The 27351-nt window shown below is 48.9% G+C and overlaps 1 protein-coding gene across 3 annotated transcripts in view; it reads left to right on the forward strand.

The window, feature by feature from the left end:
• The first annotated feature begins 634 nt into the window (after window positions 1–634).
• DAAM2 (dishevelled associated activator of morphogenesis 2) overlaps window positions 635–27351 on the forward strand; it is a 42816-nt gene continuing 16099 nt past the window's right edge. The window contains exons 1-13 of one of the 3 annotated variants that reach the window (XM_040983318.1): window positions 635–859; window positions 5655–5744; window positions 8358–8432; window positions 8804–8898; window positions 11396–11729; window positions 12637–12747; window positions 14734–14837; window positions 15891–15957; window positions 17364–17481; window positions 20058–20196; window positions 23337–23395; window positions 23534–23718; window positions 24250–24552. In XM_040983318.1, the coding sequence (XP_040839252.1) occupies window positions 692–859; window positions 5655–5744; window positions 8358–8432; window positions 8804–8898; window positions 11396–11729; window positions 12637–12747; window positions 14734–14837; window positions 15891–15957; window positions 17364–17481; window positions 20058–20196; window positions 23337–23395; window positions 23534–23718; window positions 24250–24552 (1848 nt within the window). In that variant the 5' untranslated portion in view covers window positions 635–691. The remainder of the gene's footprint in view (window positions 860–5654; window positions 5745–8357; window positions 8433–8803; window positions 8899–11395; window positions 11730–12636; window positions 12748–14733; window positions 14838–15890; window positions 15958–17363; window positions 17482–20057; window positions 20197–23336; window positions 23396–23533; window positions 23719–24249; window positions 24553–27351) is intronic. The other 2 variants (XM_040983317.1, XM_040983316.1) reach the window with 2 other exon arrangements.

A 27351-nucleotide genomic window follows, 5' to 3' on the forward strand; every position in this document is an offset into this window, starting at 1 on the left:
CCGTGACCTCTCTGAAGGCATGTGGTCTCCTCTGGTAGATGGGAGAGCTATCTCCTTGTGGCTATTTGGCATACATCTGCATGTGCCTGGGTTTAGCATTACGGGGAGATACCTGTGCCATTCCCCAAAGGCTTCCATTCCCAATCCCTCCTGGAGCACCTGCTTGTGCCAGGGGCTATATCATGTGATCAGCTTGGTATTTCTCTGCCAGCCTACTTTAACACTCCACTCCTTATTGGATGCTGCCTTTGAAGAGGCCATCCCCAACCCTGGGGTGAATCATGTGAGTGTGCCCAGCTGGAGCCTGCTCACCCAGAGTACAGAGAACATCACCCAGCTGCTGTTGAGAGCCTAGGAGGAATACCTGCTCTCACCAGCTGGGACACACAACCTGTGTAATCAGCCCCCTTCTCTGGGACAGAGAGGAGGAATATGATAGTGTCTATAGTATATAGGGTCTGCTAGGGAGGACATGCCAATACATCGAAGTGGGAGGAGCTGGGAGAGAGGACAGAGGCTTCCAATGGAGCAGGGACTCCGGCTGCTCTGGAGCAGAGATTTGAAGGCAGAGTGATCTCTGTCCCCACCTGTCTGACCACTGCACCTGACATCCTGTGCTCTCTCTTCTCCTGCCCAGATCACCATGAGGAACTAGGGTACCTGCCTGCTGACCCCTTGGCCTGCAGTGACCATGGCCCCCCGCAAGAGGAGCCGCCATGGCCTGGGCTTCCTGTGCTGCTTTGGGGGCAATGACCTCCCTGAGATCAACATCCGGGACAACCACCCTCTGCAGTTCCTCGAGTTTTCCGGCCCCATTCCAAATCCTGAGGAGCTCAATGTTCGCTTCGCAGAGCTCGTGGTCAGTGATGGGGACAGGGAAGGGAGGGTGTGGGCAAGGGGAAGAGGGTGAATGGATGGAGGACAGGAGCCCATTTGCTGGAGTTTCCTGCTCTCAAAACTCCTTTCTGGATGGAGGCGGGCCCCTTGAGTGCCCTTGTTGTTCAAGGGAACAAGGTGAATCTCCCTGGGGTAGACACAGTGAACTGTGTCACCAGGAGAATGGATGGCTAACTCATTGGATGCTAGACCATGTGGTACAGTGATTAGGATACTGCAGAAAGGGACAGGTCCAGGATTTTGTGCAGTGAGTGAGAAACATATAGGAGTGTCAAGAACACTTGACACTTAAGCCTTTTTCTGTCTTTTGGAGTTTTCCTGAGGATATGTATATGTGTATGTATGTATGTATATAGTTATAATCTTGGAGGCAGGAAGAAAAGTTAAGAGGAATTCCACAGGCAGATGTGGTAACTCAGAATGTGGAGGTGGAAATGCCCATCTCATTTTGGTAACTGGTCTGAGTGATTCTACCCCAAGGTTAGCCAGGGGCAGCCAGAAGCTCTATCATCAGCTCTTCCTGCTTCCTTGGGATGGCCATCTGGATTAGAGCATCTGTCTGCTTTGTAAGAAGCCCCAGTGTGTGAGCTTTGTGCTCTGACCTCACAGGAACAGCAGGAAAGAATCATGATTTCTTGCTCTGGAGGTCTAATGGGTGAGACAAGGCCTGCACACACCAAACTAAGGAGGCAAGAACTCAATCTTGGCATGGACTATTAGCTCCAGTTCATCTGCCATCACTTCTTACTCACTCATTCTCATGTGGAACAGGTAGTCAAATGAATGGACAAGTCGTGCTATGTGGTTTGGAATGTGCTTTTGCTTAATTGGTGCATCTGGTTAAGGTGATCCAGCTCTCCAGATAATAGGCCCATTGCAAGAGGAGACCAGGGGATGGAGGTCGGGGAACAGTGGCTGTTCATGTAGAATAGCACATGGAGCTTCATTGGTGTTAGTTGGGGATATTTTCTTGAATGGATTGAGATTTGAAAAGTCAAAAAGAGATGACAGATGTGAGGAAGGGTGCTATTTTCTTCAGCTCATTACTCCACAAACATTTTCTGATCAACTTCTATAAGCAAAAGATTCTTGCATGGTTCTTTCTCAAATATCTTATCTGCCAAGGGGTAGTGTCAGGTGTTGCCCAAACCAATGGAAACCTTTTGGAGAGATGAGTCTGCTGTGTGCTGGACCTTACAGAGGCCCTGAGGTCCTTGTGAGGAGGTGCCAGGCAGGTGTCTGCCCTCCAGAACTCCAAGACTAAAGGGGAAGACTGAGATCTTGCAGGGCAACGGGAGTGTGATGAGTGTCACAAAAGGAGCATTCATGGGATTGTGGGAGCATCTCAAAGGGATCTAACTTCTGGGTGAGAGAACACGATGGCCTCCATGGACAGTGATGTCTCCCCTGAGTGAGGTCAGATTGCCTGTGCGAAACTGTGACACAGGGTTCCCATGGAAGGCACAGCATAGGATGCACTTGCCAGTCAGAAAAAGCTGTATCCTCTTGGGAGACATAATGAAGACCAGAATGACTAATGATTTGAAGATTAGGCAACAAGACACCTCTGAAGATTCTGAAGCTGGTGTTGGAGTGATACGATCTACACTCAGGGTGTTCTGTTGAAGAAAGGGTTTGGATTTACTTGTAGGATACAGTTGAAGGAATCTAAGGCAGGGAACATGGGGGCTTGAACTAGAGTGTGAGCAGTGGGGAGGGAGAGGATTGGGTGGATCCAAGAGCTATTCAGGAGGAAAGATAATGAAGCTGGTGGAGTAGATGGAGGAGTCAAAGTCAAGGAACACCAAGGTCTTTGGCATGAAGAAGTGGGTAGATTTTGAGGTCTGTGCAGAACAGGATGTACTGGAGATGGTTAGGATCCTGCCTTCAGTTTGCATTCTCTCTCCATGTATCATTTTGCTCATCTGTAAAATGGTGGTTGCCAGTTAAAAAACAAATGGATAACCCTTATGTACTTGGCACAATGCCTGGCACAGAGTAGCATCAAAGACCAGTCTGAGGAACTTGAAGGAATTCAAAGAGGTGGAGGAGGCAGCGTGGGGGCCAAGGTGTGGAGCTTGGAGAGCTGGTGGGAATAAATTTGAGAGCATTTGGGGGGTCTTGTACCTGGGTTCTTACAAATGAAGAGAAGAGCGCAGAAGGCTTCATTGGGGTAGAGCATAGAGGGAGCAGAGAGGCATGCTCAGGGGGATGCCTAGGGGGCTTTCAGCATTAGGAGGGAGGAGAGGAATCAGCCAGGCCATCCAAGAGGGAACTTTGTGAGGGATGAGGAGGGACTGACCCACATTTGGGCTGCTGGATTCCCTGAAGAAGAGAGGATAGATGGAGGAAGGACAATGAGGAGCACCCTATGTGTCCTAGGCTGAGGAAAGCTGCTGAGAGTGTCCATTAATGAAGAGGTAGGTACCTCCGACCAGGGAACCCAGGTGTAGAGTACAAGATGGACCGCAAGTTCTCTGTGCTTGAGGAAGGCACAGTTTTTAGCTGGCAAGGTTGATAGAAGACTTGCTCTTCATAGAGGAGGCAAGAATTAGACCAAGGACCTTCGGGTGGGTGGGGCTTAGGAATTAAATCTTCAGGAGTCTTGAAGTTGCCATGGCTCTGAACCAGAGTTTATTTCAGATCATCATATTTTCTATCCAAATGGCAGCCACTGGCCTCCCAGGACCACTTGCTGTCTGAACCAGGGTGAACTAGAAATAGAAACCTCATATTGTGCTTTTGAAGATTCAGTTTGAAACAGATTGAAAATAGATCACTGATTATTTTTTTAAAAAAAGATTCATTTATTTTTATCGGAAAGACAGGTTTACAGAGAGAAGGAGAGATAGAAAGATCTTCCATCTGCTGATTCACTCCCCAAAGGACTGCAATGGCTGGAGCTGAGCCAAACTAAAGCCAGGAGTCGGGAGCTTCTTCCAGGTCTCCCACATAGTTGCAGGGTCCCAAGGCTTTGGGCCGTCCTCTATTGCTTTCCCAGGCCACAAGCAGGGAGTTGAATGGGAAGAACTGCTGGGACATTAACTGGCACCAATATAAAATGACAGTGCTTGGAGGAGGAGGATCAGCCAGTTGAACCATTACACTGGCCCCTCATTGACATTTATCTTGATTACATGTTGAAATTATCCTATTTTAGATCTATTCATTTAAGCAACATTTATTAAAATTAACCTCTCCTATTTCTTGCATCATGCCACTGGACAATTTTAAAATATATGCGACTCTCCTTGCATTTGTGTTTTTCCCTGTTTGGATCAACTTGGACAGAAATCTTAAATGTATTTCCTTAAATGAATTTCTACAGAAAGAATACAAATGCCCACATTTCACTGTTTATTATATTTGAAAATGTAAAGACTAATAGCATGCTTTGCAGTCTTAATCAGAGCTTTGATTTTTGCTATTAGAAAAAGCACAGGTATTGAGTGAATAGCCTACTATGTCCCTGGCTTGTCAATTATTGTTTTGTTTTTAAAGATCTATTTATTTTTTATTACAAAGTCAGACAAGGAGGAGAGACAGAGAGGAAGATCTTCTGTCCGATGATTCACTCCCCAAGTGAGCGGAACAGCCGGTGCTGTGTCGACCTGAAGCCGGGAACCAGGAACCTCTTCTGGATCTCCCACAGGGGTGCAGGGTCCCAAGGCTTTGTGCCGTCCTGGACTGCTTTCCCAGGCCACAAGCAGGGAGCTGGATGGGAAGTGGAGCTGCCAGGATTAGAACCAGTGCCCATATGGGATCCCGGTGCATTCAAGGCGAGGACTTTAGCCACTAGGGCATGTTGCCAGGCTCCAATTATTGCCTTGATGAGCCTTGGCCTTACCTCGGACTGTAGGGTAAACTTGAAGATGCTAGCTTTATAGGGACCAGCCAGTATAATTGAATCTATGAAAATATCCGAGATGACCTGTAGAGCCATTCCAAGTGCAATGACTTTAGTTTCACTCTTCAGAAAATGTGGGGCCTGAAGCTTTTTGTGTGGGTGCACAGCCGTATCTTCGTGACCCTGCAGATGGAGCACTGTCTGGGATAAGCACTGACCCTGTGGGAAGCAGCTCATCACCTGCTTTGGCATGGCACACCTTCCTGCTTTGCTCAGTCCCTTGTCCACCTGTGCTGCCCTGTTTGCCCTTGGACCCATGCTGCTGCTGCTGTGTGTGGCAGAAGGAAAGCCAGGGAGTTTCTGGGACAGACTCAAAGGACAGGTGGGCTTGACTGATGGGACAAGAATTTGAGGAAGAGGCAGGACTAGATGTAGGTAATACCTCTCCTTGCCAAGTCTTGATTTGTGATGGTGGCCAACTTAGGAAGACAAGAAAATCTGGGTGAAAGGATTAGTGGCTGGCAAAGCAATGCAGGAGATTGCCAAGGGACAGAGGGGCTTGAATAGGAAGACTTGCAAACAAGGTGGTGCTGGGGTTCACAGGGAGTCGGGTTTGAGCTGAAACAAGGAAACAGCTCAGTTTCTAGAAGAAAAAAGACCTCCAGAAAGCTCATGGAAAGATGCATATTATGCAAAAGAAAACATGCATGGATTTCAAAATGTTTTACACCAAGATCAACTTTAATTCTGTTTTCTTCACTGACTTTTTTGAGTCTCCTCTCTGTGATGCTGTCTGGGCTGAAGGCAGGAGGCCAAGGGGTGGGTTTGGAGAAGCTGTGATTTCCTACGGGGCTGCGTGTTCTGATGGCAGCCCTCCGGGTTCTGTTCATGCCTTGTCCTCTCTTGGCAGGATGAATTGGACCTCACAGACAAGAACCGGGAGGCCGTGTTTGCGCTGCCGCCTGAGAAGAAATGGCAGATCTACTGCAGCAAGAAGAAGGTGCTGTTCTGCCCCCTCCTGCTGCATCTCAGGGCTGCTCCCTCACTGGTTCATTCATTCAACAGCCAGTTTAAGATTCAGCTCCTTGTGGGTATGAAAGGAACAACAGGGAGTGAAACATTAGAGAAAGGACTCCTTTTTAAAAATTCCCTGAGGCAGGCACCTGCTGGCATCCAGGGGTGGGATGGAGTCACACACTGAGGCGGAAGGTGTAGGTGCCATTCTTGTGCCTGCTGCAGGCTGGGGTGTGCAATTCAGGGTCTTCAGGAGAGGGCTTGGCTCTCAGAACACAGGATTCAGGATGGGGTGTCCTCCTTCAGGGCTTCGGCCTCTGTTCTCTCCTGGACTAACAGTCCAATATCAGCCTCTGTTCTCCACACAGTTTCCTCCCTTGCCCTTGTTCATTAAGAGATGTTGTTCCTGTTCTAATGGGGCCCTCCCTCGAAGGGGTTGCACTGGGCTCCAGCCAGGCCATAATTGCATATGAGCTCCTCCCTTCTGAGCTTCTGTCTGTCTCCTCTCTTGCTGTCTCTTTCTTGCCCTCTTTACTTTGGGCTTGTCTGGTTGTTTCTCAGCCTGCCTTGTTCCTCTTGCATCACATGATCTAAGTGTGGATTGCTATGTGTGCCTTCAGCTTTGGAGTGTGGGTCTTTGGGATTAAAGGCCCACTGGTTCCTGGGAGAAGCCCGGAGGGCCTGGAAAGGATCTCTGTAGGTTCTCCTCTCTATCTTCCTGGTCAGGACATTTGTCCCACTGCTGGCTCTACTCTAGGTAACAGGGTCCTTATCAGACTGGAGGACTAGAATTTTACTCGTGTTCAGAGTGGGAGGGACTCCTAGAAGTGGAGTCCTGTGTGCTATGGATAAGGCCATGAAGGCCCTGAGAGGCAGTAGACTCCATCAGCTCCCCCTTGCCCCTCACCCAGACCCTGGGCAGTCATGGCAGGGGCTACACTGTGGCTGGACCTCAGCACGGGTGGGGGTAGAGTGTCAGAGTACACAGGTGGCCCACCCTGCAAGCCACTCTAGTACTCAGTGCACGTGTTGTAAGCATGTACAGAATACCGTGCTCTGTGCATCTCATTGTGAGAAAAGCAAGCCTTAAAAAAGAGGAAAGAAAAAAGGCTCAAGTCATGGAAGGAGGAAAGAAATGAGAAAAATGCATTATAGGAGGAATTCATCCCATCTCATGGTTCTCTACGAGCTGCATTGATTTGCTCTGAGGTTTTCAGATGATGATGTCTTGGCTAAAGTAGGAACATCTATTATAATGTCAGGGTCTCTCTTGCTACCTTCTGAACCAAATCGTGTGATTTCCCCAGGCATGCTCACGGCCCTCCCCTTCACCCATCTTGGACAGGGATTCTCCAGCCCCCTGAGGCTCCTGCCTCCATCAACTCCTGTAGGAGCTGTCTGTCTTCTGCACCATGGACAGTTATACCCCATTCCCTGACCTGCTGTAGGGAAGGCAGAACTTGTAACACTTTCCCTGATATTCTCATAGCTGAATACAGAGAGTGGTACAGAGTAGGCGCCTGTGCAGTGCACACGGCATGGATGCTTCATGAGGCAGCCAAAGCGGAGGAGTGTGTCTTTGCAATGCTATCGTTTTTCATGGTGTGACTCCTGCTCCAAGGCAGTAGACACATGTGTCTGCTGCGACACCTAACCAGTGTGAAGTGACATCACCAAAATGAGATAGCCCTCCCACTGGTCCAAAGTTTGGATTTTATGAAACAAAGTAGTAAAGATGATGAGGGTAGAATTTAGGGGATGCAGGGCCAGAGGACAGAGGGACGGAGGAGGCAAGTTTTTACACTAGTTTATAAGCATGAAGATAGAACAAAGTCTATAGAAAAGCATGCAAGGTGATCAGGGCACAGGGACAGGCATGAGCAGGACATGTGTGACATCCAGAAGCAGAGCCGTGAGGCTAGAGGGGCTGAATGTCCAGAGGCTTTACTGCTGATTTAGTTCCCAAGGGGCTCTACCTCCCAGCTATGCATACCATCCCTCAACCAAGCTGGGAGCAAATGAAATCCCCGACCTACTAGGGGCTTCCGTGTCTCTCTAAAACCCAGGGCCCTGGGAGTTCATCTCTTTGTGACCATGGCATCTCCCCTGCCAGGGAAGTGTGGTCTCTTTGTAAAGTTACTGTTTATTGAGCACATGCTATGGAGCAGACACAGCACCAAATGCATTAAAGTTTCCAAACCATTACAAGCCAATCTCTTTGTCAAATAAAAAAAAGTTGATTAGAAAAATCAATGAGATCCAAGATCTAGGCATATGTGGGTCTTAGATCCAATCATCATAGAACGGTGATTTATTCAGTAGATGTAGAACAGAGGTAAGAGGAGAAAATCTTGCTTTAAAAACCGCACTTGCTTGAAAACATTTCCACAGTTCCAGCCTGTGCCGCAGAGATCAGGGTTCTTTATCTGCATCTGGTACAGGAAGTCATGGGAACACATGGGGATTTTATAACTTTCTTCAAGCATCCCTGTGTGGGCAGGGCTGGGGCATGACTCACTGTCCTGACACTGACAGAGCCCAGGACCCCAGCCCAAGGGCCTGTCTTGCCAACCGGTGCACAACATCTTTCTTATTCCAGGAGCAGGAGGACCCCAACAAGCTGGCCACCAGCTGGCCGGACTATTACATTGACCGAATCAACTCCATGGCTGCGGTGAGCTTGTCTGCTCCTATCCTTCCCTTCTCCCTCAGGAAAACTTCCCTTTCAATTCACCTTTACCTGCCCCTCTCATCCACTCCCTAGGGCTAACCCCCAGATCTTATCATAAACTGCCCCTCCTCTGCATGACTTGTAGACCCCTTGAGACCATTACCAGCCCCTTTGGAAAGCATATGGGCTTGGGAAATAAGCTGGCCCAGTAATTCTCCCCTTTGCCCAGATGAGGAATGGAATGTTCAGGATGAGATCCTGAGCCCCTCCACCTTTCCCAAGGCCCTGGGTTGCTCCTGGACTGAGGGGTACAGGGATCTGGGAGCCAGGCAATGCCATGTGACTTCTACTCCCTGCTGCCTGGGGCTCCTCAGATGCAGAGTCTCTACGCCTTTGATGAGGAGGAGATGGAGATGAGGAATCAAGTGGTGGAAGATCTGAAGACAGCTCTCCGCACACAGCCCATGAGGTAACACCAATCTCTCCACCTTCATATCCTTCAACACCAATCACCAGGCGGTCCCAAAGCCTTACACAGTGTTGCATCCATGCCAATGCCTATTGTTGACGCCACACCCAGAATTCCTTGGAGTTCATGGTCCCAACTGTGCTTCCTAGCCCCTACCCTTTCCCTCCTGAGGGACAGGGGAGCTGCCAAGGGGTGGGTGGGTCCGGAGCAGGGGATTGAGGCTACAAGTGGAATAAGACTTGGTCCCAAGGAACTCTCTCTAGAGAAAGGGAGGGAGGTGTTGTTACTTGCAGGGTGTGAGTGTGTGGTGGGGGTACAAAACAGGAAGGTGGTCACAAGGATAAACTTATGACAAAGGACTTTCTGAAACCCAGGGCCAAGATGAGTGCCTGGCCAGGAAGAAGATGGACCTGGGTTTAGTTTGAGAAATGCTCCAACCACTAGGAGGAGCTGTGGTGCCCTTGGCTGGACTTGGACCATCTGGAATGGGAGCCTTGTCAGCAAAGGAAAAGGATCGGACGCCCCGAGGGTGGTGGGAGGATTCTTTGCTCCTTCCAGGCTACCCTGTGTGGAGTCCTCAGTGTGCCAAGAGTCACAAGGGATTCCTTGTGTCTGGGTCGGCCTCAGGGTTTGCTGAAACTGACTGGCACCAGATGGTGAGAGCTGACTATTCAATTTTCTAAAATTTTGCAAATTGGTTGTCCAAACACAGCTGTGATTAAAACATAAGTTTAGGATGAAATATAACAAAAACAAAAGTATTAGACCCTTGCAGCTTACCATTCTCTAATCACCTAATTATTTTTCTACTTTTTAATCATTGACACATGCTTGTGACCATTAAGTGTACACTTGAATTTACAGTGTTTGCGTGCGTGTGTGTGGTGGGGGTACCATGTGATGGTGCCTTTCTTCCCTAGTCCAGTTCAACGGTGGCTCATTGATAGTTTGGACCAGCAAGTGCTGGTAGTTAGCCCTTTGATTTTTTTTTTTCCTTCCTGAGAGATCTAGTTGTTCAACACTAGCTGTCCGCTGGCCTCTGTGAGGGACTGGGAGTCGGGGGGAAAGGAAGAGGTTGTGACTGGGCCAAGCAGTGTGTTTCAGGAGCCTGGCACCAGATCCTGCCTGAAAACAGGGACATCCTAAAGCCACTGTCACTTGGCTAGTGGTTTGGGGAACTCTCCTGTTGGGGGGAGCAATGCAGCAAAGGTTGAGGAGGTCAGGAAGTCCAAAGGATTGAGAGAAAATAGACAGGTTCATCTTCACCTCAATTTGTGGTACTTTATCCATTAGTAAAATCCTGATGACTGAAGTTATACATAGTCATTGTGGAAATTTGTGGAATATAAAAAAGCATATACTGTAGGTACAAGAAAATGCCTGTTGCTAACTTGACAGCATATTCTACAGCTGTAGACATATTTGCGCAATAATATAAAATGCATGTAAATACACTTGGAATAAATATAGATAGTGGTTCCTCTGCTCAATTTATGCCCCTCGCCTCAGGTCATTAATTATTATTCTAAATCAAGAGTTCCAAGCCTCTCAGTATGTAAACAGGTTCACCAGGGGTCTCTGGCGTCTTTTAAAATCTATGGGCTGCTTTCCTGAAACGATGTTTTTAAATAATAAAATAGAGAGGATTAAAAAAATAAACCAATTAGATTAAAATACAGCCACCAAATATTAAAAATGTATGAGATAGAAATAAACATGCTTCTTTATGCCTGAGACAGCAAAAGCTAGCAATGGATCTGATAACCACCATAATTTTGAAGTGCTGATGAGTGTAAATGATATTTTGAGATACCTGCAACAACTATAATTTGATATGAAAATAGCTGTGATTTCTTTGGGTGACAGAGTCATAGATTCTGCTCATTCCACCGCCACTTATTGCCCACATTCATCACAGAAGGAAACACTGCATTTCAGTTACCAAAAATGAAAATGTAATTTTCTTATCCCATTCTAGTCCTTGGATCCTTGAATGCTACCCATAAACCCTTTAGGGAAACAGATTAGGTTAAGAGCCCCTGTGTTAAGTGGGTTATTCTTGGCTTCTGCAATGGTCAGGACATCTCCTGTCTTCCCAAGGATCCCTGGACTAGCAGCTCCCCGAGTCAGCCTTGGTCCTTGGCCTGAGGGACCCGGATGGTGTCCCTGGCTGGAAGTCCGCTTATCCTTTGTCATCTTCTTGATTTCCATCCTCCTAGGAGATGAGCATTCAGGTTGAGCACCTGTCATGATGCTCATAATCTTTCCTGTCACCTATAAGCCACTTCAGCAAAGCCATGGACAATGAGGTGCAAATGCACAGTACTTAAAATGCAAAGGTGTGAGACTGAGAGGATTTTAATATCTTGCATGTATTTTATAAATGAGCCAAACAGCTACCCTACATGGAAGGTGGTGTTCAGGTACAGGGCTGCTTGCAAAATGCCTGCAGAGCAAAATGCAGAGATGCCTTTCATTCTACATCTCTGCCCGGTAGGTTTGTGACTCGCTTCATCGAGTTGGAGGGCTTGACCTGTCTGCTGAATTTCCTCCGGAGCATGGACCACGCCACGTGTGAGAGCCGCATCCACACCTCGCTCATCGGCTGCATCAAAGCACTGATGAACAATTCCCAGGGGCGGGCGCATGTGCTGGCCCAGCCTGAGGCCATCAGCACCATCGCGCAGAGTCTGCGCACAGAGAACAGCAAGACCAAAGTGGCCGTGCTGGAGATCCTGGGCGCTGTGTGCCTTGTGCCTGGTGGCCACAAGAAGGTGCTCCAAGCCATGCTGCACTACCAGGTGTATGCAGCTGAGCGAACACGCTTCCAGGTGAGAAGGTTGGCCCAGGGTGCGGTGGAGACACTGCACAAGGCACTAAAGACACTCTGTAGGGAATGATAGGGCAGGGGAGAGGGAAGGGACGTAATCTGGGCTACAGAGAGAAGAGCAACCTGCAGGGCTGACAGAATGATAGGAGAGGCTGAGTGCTAGGCTGAGGAAGTGGACTTGACCTGCTCACCAGACCATGGGTTCCTAGACACTGAAGTATTGGGTTGTGTAATTTCTGTGGCTCTGTGGCTCTGGATCTAGCGCCTGACTCAGAATGGTGGTTCTTTCAAGAATTACTGAATTAAGTGCAATTGCTGGCATCCCAATTTTAGTTTCCCTGCCCGGGGTGATCAAATCGTGGGGACATTGGGACCAGCCCTGGGAGCTCGGGCCATGTTCCCTTAGCTGTGCAGAAAAATAACAACAAAAAGGATAATACACATAACATGCCTGCCATAGAGTAAATATCAGTGGATGTGAACTGAGGCAACAAACTGCCAGCATGATGGTTTGTTTATGTTTTTGTCAAACATATTTGAGCACCTGCAATATGCAGAAAGTGGCCCCTGATGCTTTGCAGATGATGGAGGAAGGATCACAGGTTGTGTCTGGGACCAGCTAGTGTCTGGGCAGGGAATACACAGGGGCTAGCTAAAACACACAGGCAGCAATGAAGCAGGATGCAGCACTGCCCAGCACTTCCCAGCCATAGAAGTGGAGCTCCAAGGTTGAGTAGAGAGGCAGGAAGGCAGCGCTGAGACAGGTGGACAGAGCAAAGGATGCTTCTTGGCAGAGGGAGAATGTGAGGGGCCTTCTAGGCAATCACAATGGCAATGCAAAGGAGCAGAGGCTGCCCTCCTGGGACCCTGAGTCTTCCTCTCCTGCCTTGTCCCACCTGTTCATCCAGACGCTACTGAACGAGCTGGACCGCAGCTTGGGCCGCTACCGGGATGAAGTGAATCTGAAGACAGCCATCATGTCTTTCATCAATGCCGTCCTCAATGCTGGAGCTGGAGAGGTGTGGAGCCTTTTTGTCCCTACTGTGCACTGAGTGTGTTCATGGGTGGACTGTGCGAGAGCAATCTGGGCAGGGGGTCAAGGTTTCTGGCTAATGTGGCTGCCGCTCCCCTCCCCCATTTTGGGATTATCTTTAGAATCTCCTGGCTCCTTCACTTTGGGGCCAAGAAAGAGCCACAAGTTGTGACTCCTGGTGTTGTGAGGGACAGCCTGGCACCTCCTTGTGACCCACTCACTCCCAAGTAGTGATGATGATGAATGCTGGCTTTTCTTTCCTCCAAATTCTTGATTGTGTTTCCTCCAGGGTGGTGTAGGGGTGCGGTTGCTGCAAGGGTTACATCTTGTGTGTCATGAACAAACGCCAGACCTGCCAGGCTGATGGTGGCTCAGGGTGATGGGGCAGAGGGGGACGTTGCAGGGAAAGATGTCATCACAGGAGGAGGGCAGATCTTGGACTTTCTTTCTAGACTTTTCTAGGGAACTGGAAAGGTTAATGATGGTTTTCTAGCACCTTTTATTGGAAGCATGGCTTCTGCTTTCCTTCCCTTTGGGATCAGAATTGGATTCTTAGAGTACAAAAACAGCAATATTAACAGGAAATCTTGAAGAACAAAAGAGAGGGACTCCCTAAGCTCTAAGGCAATCAGTTGTCCCAGTCAAGATCAACTGGGAGCTTTCCTTGTTGTTGTCTGTCCATTCTAGATTTTTTGTTTGTTTGTATGATTTCTCTGCACACCCATCCTAAAAAAAAAGTTCTGTACCTAAACTTAGGACACATGTCTTGCTAGAGTTATAAGCCAGTTCAGACCATCCGAAAAACAACTAAGTTCAGCAAAAACATGCTTCAACACTATAAGCAGCTAAATACTAAAATAAAAATAGACGAGACAGCTGAATAGTAATCTATAGCCATTTTGAGGTGTATGGAATCCGGTTGAATATAAACCAAAAATTGAAATGTCTATGAAGAAGTCACAGGATGTAGTTAAGAACCCACATTTTCCTACTAACATATTGTTAATCAATACCATGTCAATTAATGCCATAAGGTTGTAAATGGTTGTCGATGTTATGTCAGGGCTTTTAATTGATTGGGATGATACTTTGCTGGCTTTACCTTCAGACCAGAGATGGTCTCACCAAGAAATCGTTGAACCCACTAGGATAATAAGACGCTGGACTTTATGCTTAATACTTCCAATGAAAGAACCTCAACTGAATTTGAACTGTGGTAACACAGCAAGGTGGAGAAATCCACCATGGGGAGAGGGTTCTGGGAGGGGTGGGGGGAATCCCAGTGCCCATAACACTGTGTTACATAATGCAATGCAATTAATAATAATAATAAAAGAACTGGGAGGACAACAGGCAGAGGGGAGCCAATAAATGTCTCTACTTCCCCTTCTTGTCTGCCAGCATGGTATTGTTCTTGCAATCCTGCTGAGCTGAGTTAGGATATCCTGCTGATACCACCTGGTTGGTCAGTGCCAGCTATCTGTGGCTGGCATGTGTTCTGATGAGTTGGTAGTCACCTTCCATCTGGTAATTGTTAGGAATTCCATCCACTATAGGTAATTCTTGGTATGCTAATTTTACAAGTGTGGGAAACTAAGGGCTAGTTGGGAACTGGGCAGGGAGTTGAACCAAGATGCATCTGATGCAGACGTTTGAGGTCTGTGGCACTCTCCACCACTGCTTTTTGATGCTGGAGGCAAAAAGAAAACTGATCAGGGGCTTGAAGGATGTGTGGTAGAAGACCTGAAGGAAATTGGGCAGAAGGTTTGTTTTGGAGAAAGAACAAGATCAAAGGACACTTTCGCCATGGGTCCAAGGTCAAAGGCAGCTCCCCCTGGCACAGTTGCAGGTGAGATGGTAGGGCTACAGCTGCAGGAGAAATGGTAGGACTACAGCTGGGGTGGTGGCGATGGGTCCACCAGCCACTCTTATGGCTATTTAGACCAAAGCTTCTCCCTTCATTACCCCCTAGGATAACCTGGAATTCCGCCTCCATCTACGGTATGAGTTCCTGATGCTGGGGATACAGCCTGTGATCGACAAGCTCCGGCAACACGAGAATGCCATCCTGGACAAGTAAGGCCAGAGCAACCCCCTCTGCAAATCTGTGGGGACAGAGCCTCAGTTGAGGATGCTCAGTGCCTTGGGGGAAGGCTGCTCTTGCCACTAGAAATGACCTGTTGTGCCCAGCGATCGGCTCTGTGTGGGATGGCTGTGCCCTTGTCTGTCTACTTTGCTGATCTCCATGTCTTCCCTCTGACAGTATAGACCTTTGAACCCAGTAGTCCTCAACCGTGGCAGTGCTGCCCCCTGGGGGACATTTGGGAATCGGTGTGTGTATTTACTGGGGAGTGTTCTCTGGTTTTCAAAGTGGTTGGTGGAGGACAGGACTGATTGTTGGGGCCAGGAATACTAAACATCTTTCAGTGTGTTCCTGCCCAACTGAGAAATGTTCAAAGTACCTGCTGTCAGGCCCTTGATGATCCAAGGGCATGGTTAAGTTCCTGTGAGGCCCCTCCTGTCCTGTTCCATTACTGTAGCCTATTTTTTATGGTGCTTGCCTTTAAAGGAGAAGGATGCATTCTTCTGCGGTAGAGTAGGGAATGTAGGTGGATGAATAGAAAATGAGTGAGAGACTGACATGAGGGATGATGTGGGGAGTGATATGGAGACCCTGGGGAAGGTGGAGATGGGGTTCTGGGCCTTGACAGACGGTGATTCCATGGCAGGAAATATATTAAGCAACATTAGGAGGCCTTTTGGTTATCACACCAAATAGTTCTAGCACATCTGGCCAGTTGAGGCCAGGGATGCCATAGGCCATCTAGCAATGCACAGATCAGCCTCCTACAGCAGTGGACAACCAAGCCAAAATTGTCATCCGTGCTCAAGTGGAGGTGCCTGCAGCTATGGTGATGGAGCCTTGGGCTGATCTAAAGAGGGCACTGGAACTCAGCAAAGGGGAAAGTGTGCTGGCCTATAGACAGATGGCTTCCTTCTGGTTCTGCCTTTGCCTTGTCTGGATGAAGTGTTCTGAGCAGGCAGTGTGGGGCTTGAAGGGGCTGTAGCCTCATCCAGGGATGTTCTGGCTCTAACATCTATGCCCTCTTATTCCCCCATCCTCTCTAGGCACTTAGACTTTTTTGAGATGGTCCGGAATGAGGATGACCTTGAACTAGCCAGGAGGTTTGACATGGTGAGGATCCTGTCAGGGGAGGTGATGGTGATGGGGTTCCAAACAGCCCCACAGGTACTTGTGATGGGTTCCCCCATGGCTGAGTCTGGCTTCTAAAGCCCTGGTAGCACATTGGCGTTGAACAATAACTGATGAGTTTCCTCTGGAGGCCTCACCTGCTCTTCTATCTTTGAGATTAAAACCCCAAAGTGTGTGTGTGTGTGTGTGTGTGTGAGAGAGAGAGAGAGAGAGAGAGAGAGAGAGAGAGAGCTAGCCAGTTTCTGCACAGGATTAGCCCTCCAGCACCTTCCTGGTGCCACCTCTCCTGCTTCCTTCCATCAAATTCCCCAAGCCTCTGCTCTTCATCTCTAACCAGCCCCCGAGCCACAAGCCAAAAGCCAAATCCTTTTTTCATTTCAGTCTTAGAAATCCTGAAAGCACACAATTCTGCTGTTCAGTGTTCTCAGGTCCCTATCCAAGGAGAAGCCCCCTTCTGCGAGGGGGCATGGTGTGATGGTGGTACCTTCAGTCACCAAGCACCATATCGGTACACGCTCACAGCCCTGGATATGTAGATGAAGATGCTGAAGTGAGAGCGGGCAAGCCCTTTGCTGATGCCACTCAACAAGATAGCAGCTTTTAGCTCAAGTGGCAGGCCTGTGACCCATACCACTGACTCTTCTGAGCCCTCTACATCCTGCTCCCTTCCCTTGGCTTGGGTCAGTAGTTCTTCACCAGGGTAAGATTTGCTTCCCTCTTCCCCAGGGGCATCTGCAACGCCTAGAGACATTTTTGGTTGTCACCACTGTCACCAGGAGGCAGAGGCTAGGGGTAATCCTGAATATCCTGCATTGCACAGGACAGCCCCTGCCTGCCCACAGCAAAGAATTAGACAGTGTGAGATGAACTGAGAGTGGAGATGGCAAAGCCCTAGTTTGTGTAATTAATACTCTCCCTCATTCTTTTCTCTCTTTTCTTTAAAAAAGATTTATTTTTTCTATTTTCAAGTCAGAGTTAGAGACAGAGATCTTTCATCTGCTGGTTCACTCCCCGAATAGCTGCAACAGCTGGAGCTGGGCCAGCCCCTATCGGGAAAATGGAGGTTCTTCCGGGTCTCCCATGTGGGTCCAGGGGCCTATGCACTTGGGTCATCCTCTTCTACTTTCCCAGTGCATTAGCAAGGAGCTAGATCGGAAAGGGAACAGTTAGGACTCGAACTGGCACCCATATGAAATGTTGGCAGTGGCTTTACTTGCCATCCCACGGTGCCAGCTCCTGTCTCTCTTTTTAAAGCCCGGGCCAGAGGCAGGCGAAGAAAAGCTCTCTTGGGCTCTGGAGCTCAGCCAACGGACTCAAGGCCCTCCCTTCTCCCCTTCTCTTCCTCCATGGTCACCTGGTCTCCCTTCCCTGTGCCCTGCGCTGCCCAGGTCCACATCGACACGAAGAGTGCTTCCCAGATGTTCGACCTGATTCACAAGAAACTGAAGCATACCGAGGCCTACCCCTGCCTGCTCTCTGTCCTGCACCACTGCCTGCAGATGCCGTGTGAGTAGCCCACATGTTCCACCCCCTCAGCTGGTCCTGAGCCTGGGACAGGCCAGAGGAAATAGGATTCCAGGGCTCCCTGGGTGTGGCAGGGCTGACTGGGTCTCCTTCCACACCAGCCCCATGAGGCCGTACCTGAGCCTGAGGACCTAGGCCCTGTGCTTCCCTTCCCCATTGGGGGTCACTGATGCCCACTCTCACCTGCAGAAGAAGGTGGGGAACTTGGCGCTGAGTGACTTCAGCATCCTAGTCTGACAAGCAGTAGATTCAGGACTGCAAGGTCAAACTGCCCTGACTGTTAGCTTGTGACAGAGGATGGGTCAGTCCTCCAGAGGAGGGTCTGCTAGGCTGTGGAGGTTCCAGCAGAAGTTCCTTTTGTCTGGGAAAGCAGCACAGATGTGGCATGAACAAGCCCTATTTTGTGTGTGTGTGTCACCAGCTCCTTCCTTGCTGTCTCCCATCTTAACACTCTTGCCTCTACCTGCAAGTGCCCCATTTTAGCATCTGTAGATGCATAAGCTTTTAAGACCCAGGTGTGTGCTATGAAGGAATGAATGTCCTTTACTACTAGTAGGTACCCCAGAAAGCAATCTGAAGTGAGCTTTCAGATTGTATCATCTGATATTTGGACTCTTCACGCAGAAAACTTGTGTGCTCTACCACAGTAGTGGTCAACTAGCCAGACTCTTTACATGGGGGTGACAGCAGTGCTGGTAGTCTCACTGATTGTGACAACTGTCACGTGTCCTGCATCAGAGCTGGACCAGGCCTGAGACGAAATGCTCCGGCACAGTCTCCAAACCTTGTGATGACCCTAGAAGTGTGCACTGCTGTCTCCATAGTGAATGAACCTGAAACTGAGAATATGCTTTTGAATTTATTTATTTTATTTGAAACATTTATTTCTTTGAAAGCCAGAAGTATAAGGAGAGAGAGAATATCTTCCCTTTGTTGGCTGACTACCCAGAAGGCCACAATAGCCAGGACTGGACCAGGCCAAAGCCAGGAGCTTCTTCCCGATCTCGTATGTGGGTAGCAGATGCTCAGACACTTGAGCCATGGTCCACTGTTTGCCCAGGCCATCAGCAGGATGCTGAATGGGAAGTGGAGCAGCAGGGACTTGGCATTGACTCTCACATGGAATGCCAGCATTGCAGGTTTAGCCTGCTGTGTCACAGCAATGGTCTCTGAGCCCATTCTTTACATACAGAAGGAATTGTCATTTCTCTGGGGTCAGGAGTTCAGAGCAAACGTGTTATGCTTCTATAAGCTAGTGACCTGGCTCTAAAGGTGAGTGGAAACCTGTGTCACAATGCAGTGCTGGTGGAGTGGAAGTGGAAAGGAAGATGGACTAACTGGAAAGCTACCAGTTTTCCAAAACTCAGCCTAGAAGTTGCACATGGAAGGCCTCGGAAATTTGAGTTTTCTAGTTTTCTGACTCCTAGAGTTCTTGCCTTTGGTGGTCTGGTTTATAAATGAATCTTTCCTTTGTCTCAAATAGGGCTGTGTAGATTAGCTTGCCTGCCCGTGAGCAGGATGAAGTGACTTTGATGTCAGGAATGCACTGATTGATTTCCCTTGTTAACCAGTGAAGACGAAGTACCTGGGATCAACAACCACAGGAGTATGTGGCAATGCTGTGGCATAGTGGGTAGAGCTGCTACCTACAGTGCCAGCATCCCAAATGGCACTGGTTCTGGTCCCAACTGTTCTACTTCTGATATAGCTCCCTGCTGGTAACCTGGGAAAAGCAGTGGAGTTGGGCCAAGCGTTGGGACCCTGCCACCCATGTTGTAGTAGATCTACAACAAGTTCCTGGCTTTGGACTGGCCCGGTTCTGGCCAATTGTGGTCATCTGGAGAATGAACTAGCACACAGAAGATCTCTCTCTCTTTTCTCTATAACTCTGACTTTTGAATAAATAAATCTTAAAAGGAACTAAGGAAAAAGAGTTTGTGACCATTGTGTGAAAAGGAAGCCCATGAACAGCCAGACTAATTCTAAGGTATTTGAGTGGGGTTCTGTGAGAAAAGGCATAGCATGCAATGTCTTTGTCTTGCTGGTTCAAGGTGACCTCTGGCAATACATATCCCTGACTTCTAGTAACTGCTTCTTTAATATCTTTGAGTATCTCTTGGGCACACCTGTAATCATTTTTCAGTCGTCCTCTGTAGAGCAATAGCATAGATAATCCTAAAATCTTTATGTAAAAAAATTTCCCTGGAGACCTCATCATTCAGCATGTAGTTTTTTAGAACAGGTGCTTTTTGTAGATAACATGACAAGCAGTTTTCATCCTTGGGGTCCAAACAAGAAAGCCAGGGAGCATTTCAGGGTATTCAGAACTATGTTGGGAGGGTTTGTGGGTTCATGGTCGGTTGTAGATCATCAGATGGCTGCATTTGAATGTCTCCATCATCAGCAATGGCAGTCTCTCTCCCACCAGACTGGGAGTTCACTATGGATGGGGAAGGGCATGCATCACCAGCCTGAACCCCGGCAGGGGCCCTGGGGCAGTCATGGCCTCCAGGCCCCCGGGCTCAGTAGCAGTATAACACGGACATGTTGTCCCCCAGACAAGCGGAATGGCGGCTACTTCCAGCAGTGGCAGCTCCTGGACCGTATCCTGCAACAGATCGTCCTTCAGGATGAGCGAGGCGTGGATCCTGACCTGGCTCCCCTGGAGAACTTCAATGTCAAGAACATCGTTAATATGTGAGCAGTGACTGTTTCTGCCCTGAGATCTTACACCTTCTAGCTCGCTTTCAGTGGTCCCTTCTGTCAATACAGGCACCTCCAGGGGGTCTGGAGCAGCATTGGCCAGTAGACCTCGTAGGATGGATGGAGAACAGGGTGACTGAGTCCTTGATAGGTGGTTGGTGTGCCAATTAATTTTATGTTCTGTTTGAGTTAGATTTGTGTAACTGCCTGACATGTGGCTGCTGGTTCCTGTGTTGGAGAACATGGGTGTAGTGGATATATACTCACTCCTCAGTGACTCCCCATAGGGGTTGAGTAGAAGGAGGATTTTAGCACAGTAACATATAGCCTTGTTCAACCAGCTGTAGTGCATGCACTGGCTCCATGCCTTCAGCTTGTGTTTTTTGTTTTGTTCTTGTTTTTAAACTTTATTGGAAAGGCAGATCAGATTTACAGAGAAACATTTTCCATCCACTGGTTCACCAAATGACCACAGTAACTGGAGCTGAGCCAATCTGAAGCCAGGATCCAGGAGCTTCTTTCAGGTCTCTTGTGTGGGTGCAGGGTCCCAAGGCTTTGGGCCAGCCTCCATTGTTTTCAAAGGCCACAAGCAGGAAGCTGGATGAGAAGTGGAGCAGCTGGGATGTGAACTGGCAACCACATGGGACCCCAGTACTTGCAAGATGAGGACTTAGCGATTGAGCCAATGTGCTAGACCCTCTAGCTTTGTCTTGTGTGGTCCATGAGCTGAGAATATTTCTTCCTTCAATTTTAACACAGGCACAAGAATACTGACAGAGACTCCATGTGTGCCTAGAGCCATAGATATTTTCTGTAGCCCTTTATACATTTGCTAACGACCAACAGAGTGTGATTATTTGGCCACGAGGCTGTTGAGGGGCAGTTGGTGGACCCTAAGGTCTTTTGATTTTCTACCTTTTATTGACCATGGGTGTACAGAAACACAGAGAACTAAATTGAAGTGTGCATCAGTGAGTAATAAGAATGTCCATGAACACATTGTTTTCGACATGAGTCTGAGCTAACTGCCCCTAAGGAGATAAACTGGCTCTGAAGGATTCATCCTGCTGCCTCCTAAAGCTGAGTAAAGTGTTATGGAACCATTCTTGAAACTTTATTTTTTCACTTTCACAAATTGCTTTATGCTGATGTAGTGAAACCTTAACTGGTGTTTTGGCCAAGTATAACTAGTAAAGTGGTCAAAAGGCAGGCTTTGTCATATTTTCTACTCGTTGAGTATTTAGTAAGGAGGCTTCTCACTACAAGTCAGTTGTTGCTCCAGTATTTAATAAGGAGGCTTCTCAGTACAAGCCTTAAGATCACATGAAGCTGTTGCTGCTGAGAAAAAAAACTTACCAAATAGGCAGCAATACACGAGGCTTGATATTTTTTTAAGATTTATTTATTTATTGGAAGGGAGATATACAGAGAGGAAGAGAGACAGAGAGGAAGATCTTCCGTCCGATGATTCACTCCCCAAGTGAGCACAACGGCTGGTGCTGTGTCAACCCGAAGCTGGGAACCAGGAACCTCTTCTGGGTCTCCCACAGGGGTGCAGGGTCCCAAGGCTTTGGGCCATCCTCAACTGCTTTCCCAGGCCACAAGCAGGGAGCTGGATGGGGAGTAGAGCCGCCGGGATTAGAACTGGCGCCCATATGGGATCCCAGGGCGTTCAAGGCGAGGCGTTTAGCCACTAGGCCACACCGCCGGGCCCATGAGGCTTGATTTTGTCTCTGTCTCTCTCTTTGCTGGCTGGCCCAGGGAGGCCAGAATGGCAATGACTGGTTTCTTTACTCTTCTCTGTTTCTTCTGCATTCCTTTCTCCCTCCCACCCACCTTTTGGTTAGCTAACTGACCCCTACCAGAGACAGTCTTGGGGCAGGAGAGAGATCAGCAAGGGGTCTTTACTGAGCAGTGAATTTAGTTGACAGGCTCCTTGCTCTTTGGGCTTGGCACAGGGCAAAGATGCTATGTGTTCCAGTGATCTCCAGAATGTGTCTCATAAAACTCGACTCACTGACATGCAAGATGTTCTTGCCAGCTGGCTGTTTCCAGCTGTTCTGTTAGCCTCTGGTTCACACGAAGAGTGCTGGTGCTGATGTGCCCAAGTTCTGTCCCAAGTGGACCTTTGGGACAGGAGTCTTAATAGCTTCAGCCCATTTCCTCCACAAGGCTTACACCTGGCCCAGAAGCAACACTTAGCCTCTTAGGCTAACATCCTTCAGGGTGCCTGCAGGTTTTGGCACAGCAGCACCTACCTGCTCAGTCTTGCTTCAGTCTCTGGATTTACCATTCCCTAAGTCACATCTCCATCCTCCTAGATTCCTTCCCAATGTTAGCAGAGTGAGTGGGCCCATGGAAACCTCTTCCTGGGGTGGTGTGAGGAGGCAGTAACCCCAGCCCCAGGTCTGGAAGTAAATAAAGGCTCTCTCCAAAGAAACCTCACTAAATACTCCCCTATCCTTATCATGGATCTGGTGGAAAAGTATGTCATTTAACACATCTGTGCTTAAAATTTTACAGAAGTGTTTACTGGACACCCTGGTGTCCAGGTGGGAGTGTTGCTTAAGCCCATCATTACAAGGGTCTGACATGGATGGGGCCTTCCTGCTGTAGACACATCCTCTGTCAACTCCCACATACTCATTCTCCTGTCTTATCGCTAGAGTGGGCAAAACATACTCTGTATGATTGCCAGGGTAGGAAATTTCTCTTGTTCTTACACACGGGAAGCCTGGACCATGGTGTAGCCCACATTTTAGCCTTTTCCTGAGATCAGAGTCTGTTTGTACAAAGGATGCATGCCACCCAAGCAAAGCCTGACATGAGTCCTAGTTCACCTATTAAGTAGCTCTCAGTCCCATTGCTGGTCTGTGAGCATTAGTAGCTCAAAGGGGATCAAAGAGGGATTGGATCCTAAGGTAGCAAAGGAAGCTTGGTACTCTGGTAGTTCCTACAGACACGGAATGAGACCTGGGTGTGGGCGGGCTGCTGGAGAGACAGTTACAGGGTTCAAATCTTAGCTGCCCTGCAATATAGCTGGGCTGACTGGGGATGAGGTACCCATGTGGGCCAGAGAGAGAGAACACATCTCTTCTAGCTAACAAACTGCTTCCCGCCCCAATCCCCACCAGGCTCATCAATGAGAATGAAGTCAAACAGTGGCGAGACCAGGCAGAGAAGTTCCGGAAAGGTGAGATGTTCTGCCAAAACCTTCTGTCCACTCCCTGTCTTGCTCCCTGCCCAGACCAGGACCCGTCTCCTCCTACCAAAGGGGGCACAGATGCTCACTGTTGCCTCACATTTCCTCTCTCGCCCTGTTCCTGCCCAGAACACATGGAGTTGGTGAGCCGGCTGGAGAGGAAGGAGCGCGAATGTGAGACCAAGACGCTGGAGAAGGAGGAGATGATGCGAACACTGAACAAGATGAAGGACAAGCTGGCCCGGGAGTCCCAGGAGCTGCGCCAGGCCCGGGGACAAGTGGCAGAATTGGTGGCCCAGCTCAGTGACCTCTCGGTACGTAGGCCTTCTCTCCTTTTTACAGAGCTCACCAGATATCCTGGGCCTCAGGTTAGGGTGGGGAGAGTGGTGTGCAGGGGTGCCGGGAAGCTCCACATGAGGCAGAACAGAGGGGAAGTACAGGCTAGGCTGCCTGGGACCCCTAAGTCTATACAAGTGGCACTCTGTATTAATTAAGATGATATCCCACCTTCTGTAGCTAGCACTGCCCAAGGCAGCGCACACTCTGGGAAGCACAGGAAGCTAGGAATTCTACCCCCAGTCCCCTCAGCTGCATGTCTCCTGGTGGAGTCAGTGGCCTGTGCAACTGGATGTGTGCGTTCTGTGGTTGCACTGTGAGGCTGTGACTCTGATCGTACAATGTGGGTGTGTATGTGTTGGATGTTTGGGCTGTAGAGTGAGGGAATGACCACGTGTATGGGAGAGCAAGCCTTGGGACCCAGCACAGACCGAGAAGAGGAGGAAAGGAAGGGTGAGCAGAAGCAGTGCTGATGTCTTTGTCCTTGTGAATCTTTTGTCTCCTTACAGACAGGCCCTGTGTCTGCTCCCCCTCCCCCGGGGGGCCCACTCATCCTGTCTTCTTCCTCCATGACAACCGATGACCGGCCTCCACCTCCACCTCCTCTCCCCTTCGTCTGCTGTCCTCCTCCACCCCCGCCACCCCTCCCACCTGGAGGGGCTCCCACGCCCCCAGGTGCCCCACCTTGCTTTGGCATGGCCCTGCCTGTCCCTCAGGACCCCTTCCCCAGCAGTTACATACCGCTCAGGAAAAAGCGTGTGCCCCAGCCTTCCCACCCGCTGAAGTCTTTCAACTGGGTCAAGCTGAATGAGGTGAGCTCCCGGGAGAGGGTTCACGGGTCCATTGTCTTGTGGCCAGTGGTGGTCAGCCCCATAGGATGCCTCTGGCCCTTTGCAGATGTCCAGGCTGTGTTCTTTCTCTGATGGGGAAGGCAGGAGGGATGGGGTGGGGGGTCATAGTGGGTACAGGTGACGGGTTAATTGATGGCCTAAGGGCTTGCTGTCTGCTAGGGAGAAATTTCTGCTGGAATGACTGACTGCTCAACACATGGTGGAGACACCTGCCAATGAAACTCAGTTAGCTGTGGGCTAATAGAGCAACAGAGGTGGCCCAGCATGTGCCATTGGATGGTGCTTTACAGGACAAGGGCCTAGCTGCAATTTCAAAGACAGAATGGTTTTGAGGCAGAGTGGAAAATGTAGATAGTGAACCTGGACCAGAGTCTAGATATGGGGGCAGCGTGGACAAAGGGCTGCCGAGTTTGATGCCCTGAGTTGTGAGCATCTCACCTGGAAAGCCCAGACACTGGTCACATTCTGAGAACCAGAGTGAAAGGCCCTCATGAGTATTACCTGAGAAGTACCAACCACAGGCCACATGTGAGAAGAAGTTCTTCTGTTGGATTCTTGCGAACAGAGTACAGGGTCCCTGGGTCTCTAGAGACCTGGAACTGATGACCAACCCGAGTCACATCTGCTTCTGCTGCTGCACAAAGGAAGATCCTGTAGGGAGACCAGTTGCATTGCCGCCTGGCATCAATATGTACAGGGTGGTTGGTTTCAGTGATCCTGGTCCATGTATCTACTTCAGTAGCAGCTACAGAGACACCAGCTTGAAGCTGGGGTGGTGGATCTACTCTGCTCTTGTTATGTAGACTTCTTGAGCTCATTGGTGGGGGACTCACCTTATCTGAGCTTAAAGGAGCTAAAAGGGCTGCTCACATCAGGGTAGATAGGAAATTCCAAGCTAGTAAGGTGGCTGTTTGTTAAGAGAACGGCTCCTAAGGGTAGACCAGCTGGCTAGACTGAAGTCTGTTTAATGTAGAGGGTTTTGATGGGCATTGTAGTAGATAGTAGTAAAAGTTGAGAGATGACATGGCCCTCTAAGGCTTAGCATTTGGCAAGTTAACACACTTATTCAAGGAAACACTCGTGGATCCTGGGGACGGGTAGAAGAAGAGGTCCTAACCTCTACCCAAACCCGAATAACAAGCTGTGTGACCCGTGTATGCCACTCCTTTCTCCTTCACCGGCTGGGGTTGTCTGAGATGGTCTCTAAGGTCTCTTCCACTTGTAGTTTATGATCCAAGTGGGAAGGTGAAGCACAAATGAGGCCCATTCATAGTCTCTTGTTTCGAATAATGTCTCCAACATGAGTTATGAAACCCTTAGAACCATTTGCTAGCACCATTTTAGAGCCGGAGTGGTGGAGTTTGCAAGGACTGCCCTGCAGTCGTTTCTGTGGCTGCTTCTTGCTGGCCACAAGGTGGGCCCCCAAGGCCTGCCAACTCTGCAGAGCCGAAGGCTGCAGCCTGGGCTGCCACATTTGTTGCTCATGATTCAAAGAAAAATTTGAGTTTGTGTGGTTAAAACAAAAACAAACCAAAAAAAGAGAGAGAGAAATAATACATTTGTCTCCACTGCTTAATTCAAGGTTTGAAACTGACAATTTAAGGCTTTAAAAGCATAATGAAGGGTTAGCGTGTATACCAATGACTAGGGAAGACAGACAAGGCAGCTAATATTTTTGTGATATTTTCATCACAGGGTGCTTTCTGCACAGGATTTTCTCTATGGTCTAGTAATAGCAAAGCTTAGATAGATGCCCTAAGGGTCAGGAATCGGCCACAGACTTGTTCCTAGCTTGGAGTCTGTGCAGGTTTGATGGAGTAAATGTGGTGTGTACGGGAGTTCATTTAGAGTCATGTGGGAGCCTGTGGTGGGGGCACTAAGTAAGGTTTGGGACTTACTATTCCAGTTCCAAATGTTTCATTGCATATAGGGGCAGGTGATTTAATCTAAGGACTGCAGCCTGTGGGCATTGATTAAGAAAATACTTGTAACAGTAATTGACAGAGAACCTCGATACTAGTTATATTATGTCAGTGATTATTTGCGACACTACAATGCCTCAAGCATGTTATCTGGGTAACCCTCACTTCAACGCAGTGAGGGAAGCATCGATGAGACCCATTTTTTTTTTTCTATGTCAAAGGCGAAGATTAGCAGTTGTGTAGGAATACGCTGCCTTGAGTAGCGGCGAGACCGGAGGAGTCCGCCCATGAGCTCTGCCTGACCCCAAAGGCAGTGCTCAGAAGGGTGATTAGAAAGAGGTTTTTCTTTAAAAAAAAAAAAAAAAATGATTTCCCTGAAAAACAAATGCTAGCTCTAGGGAGGGACCTAAGCCCTAGGAGTCCACAAGGAGATGTGAGAGGCCTTGGCCAGAGGGGTGGAAAACTTGAATTTGAGAAGGATGGGACAGGAGGCATGCCAGGGTGACACAGTGCAGGTCAGGATGTGGCTTGGTCTGACACCAGGCCTCAGTTAGACCCTCCACAAAGAGCCTAGAGAAGTAGCCGGGGTGGTGTGTGTGGGGGGGGGTGGTTGGGCCAGGGGCTGATGTTTGATAAGTGAGGAAGACCTGAATGCTCTGGCTGTGGCCTCATGGGAGTTTCTCCCTACAGTTACATCCACATTCACATCATACCCCTTGTCTTCTTGCACAGCCTTGCCACAAATGAACAGCAATGGGCAGCTTCCCCTCTGGGGGCCTTGATTTAGGTGGCGGTCTCCCTCTGGAGGGGACTCAGGATCCCTCACTCACACAGAACG

This window comes from Ochotona curzoniae, unplaced genomic scaffold, assembly GCF_017591425.1.
Source record: "Ochotona curzoniae isolate NIBS_2020 unplaced genomic scaffold, NIBS_Ocur_1.0 contig_3819, whole genome shotgun sequence".
NCBI lineage: Eukaryota > Metazoa > Chordata > Mammalia > Lagomorpha > Ochotonidae > Ochotona > Ochotona curzoniae.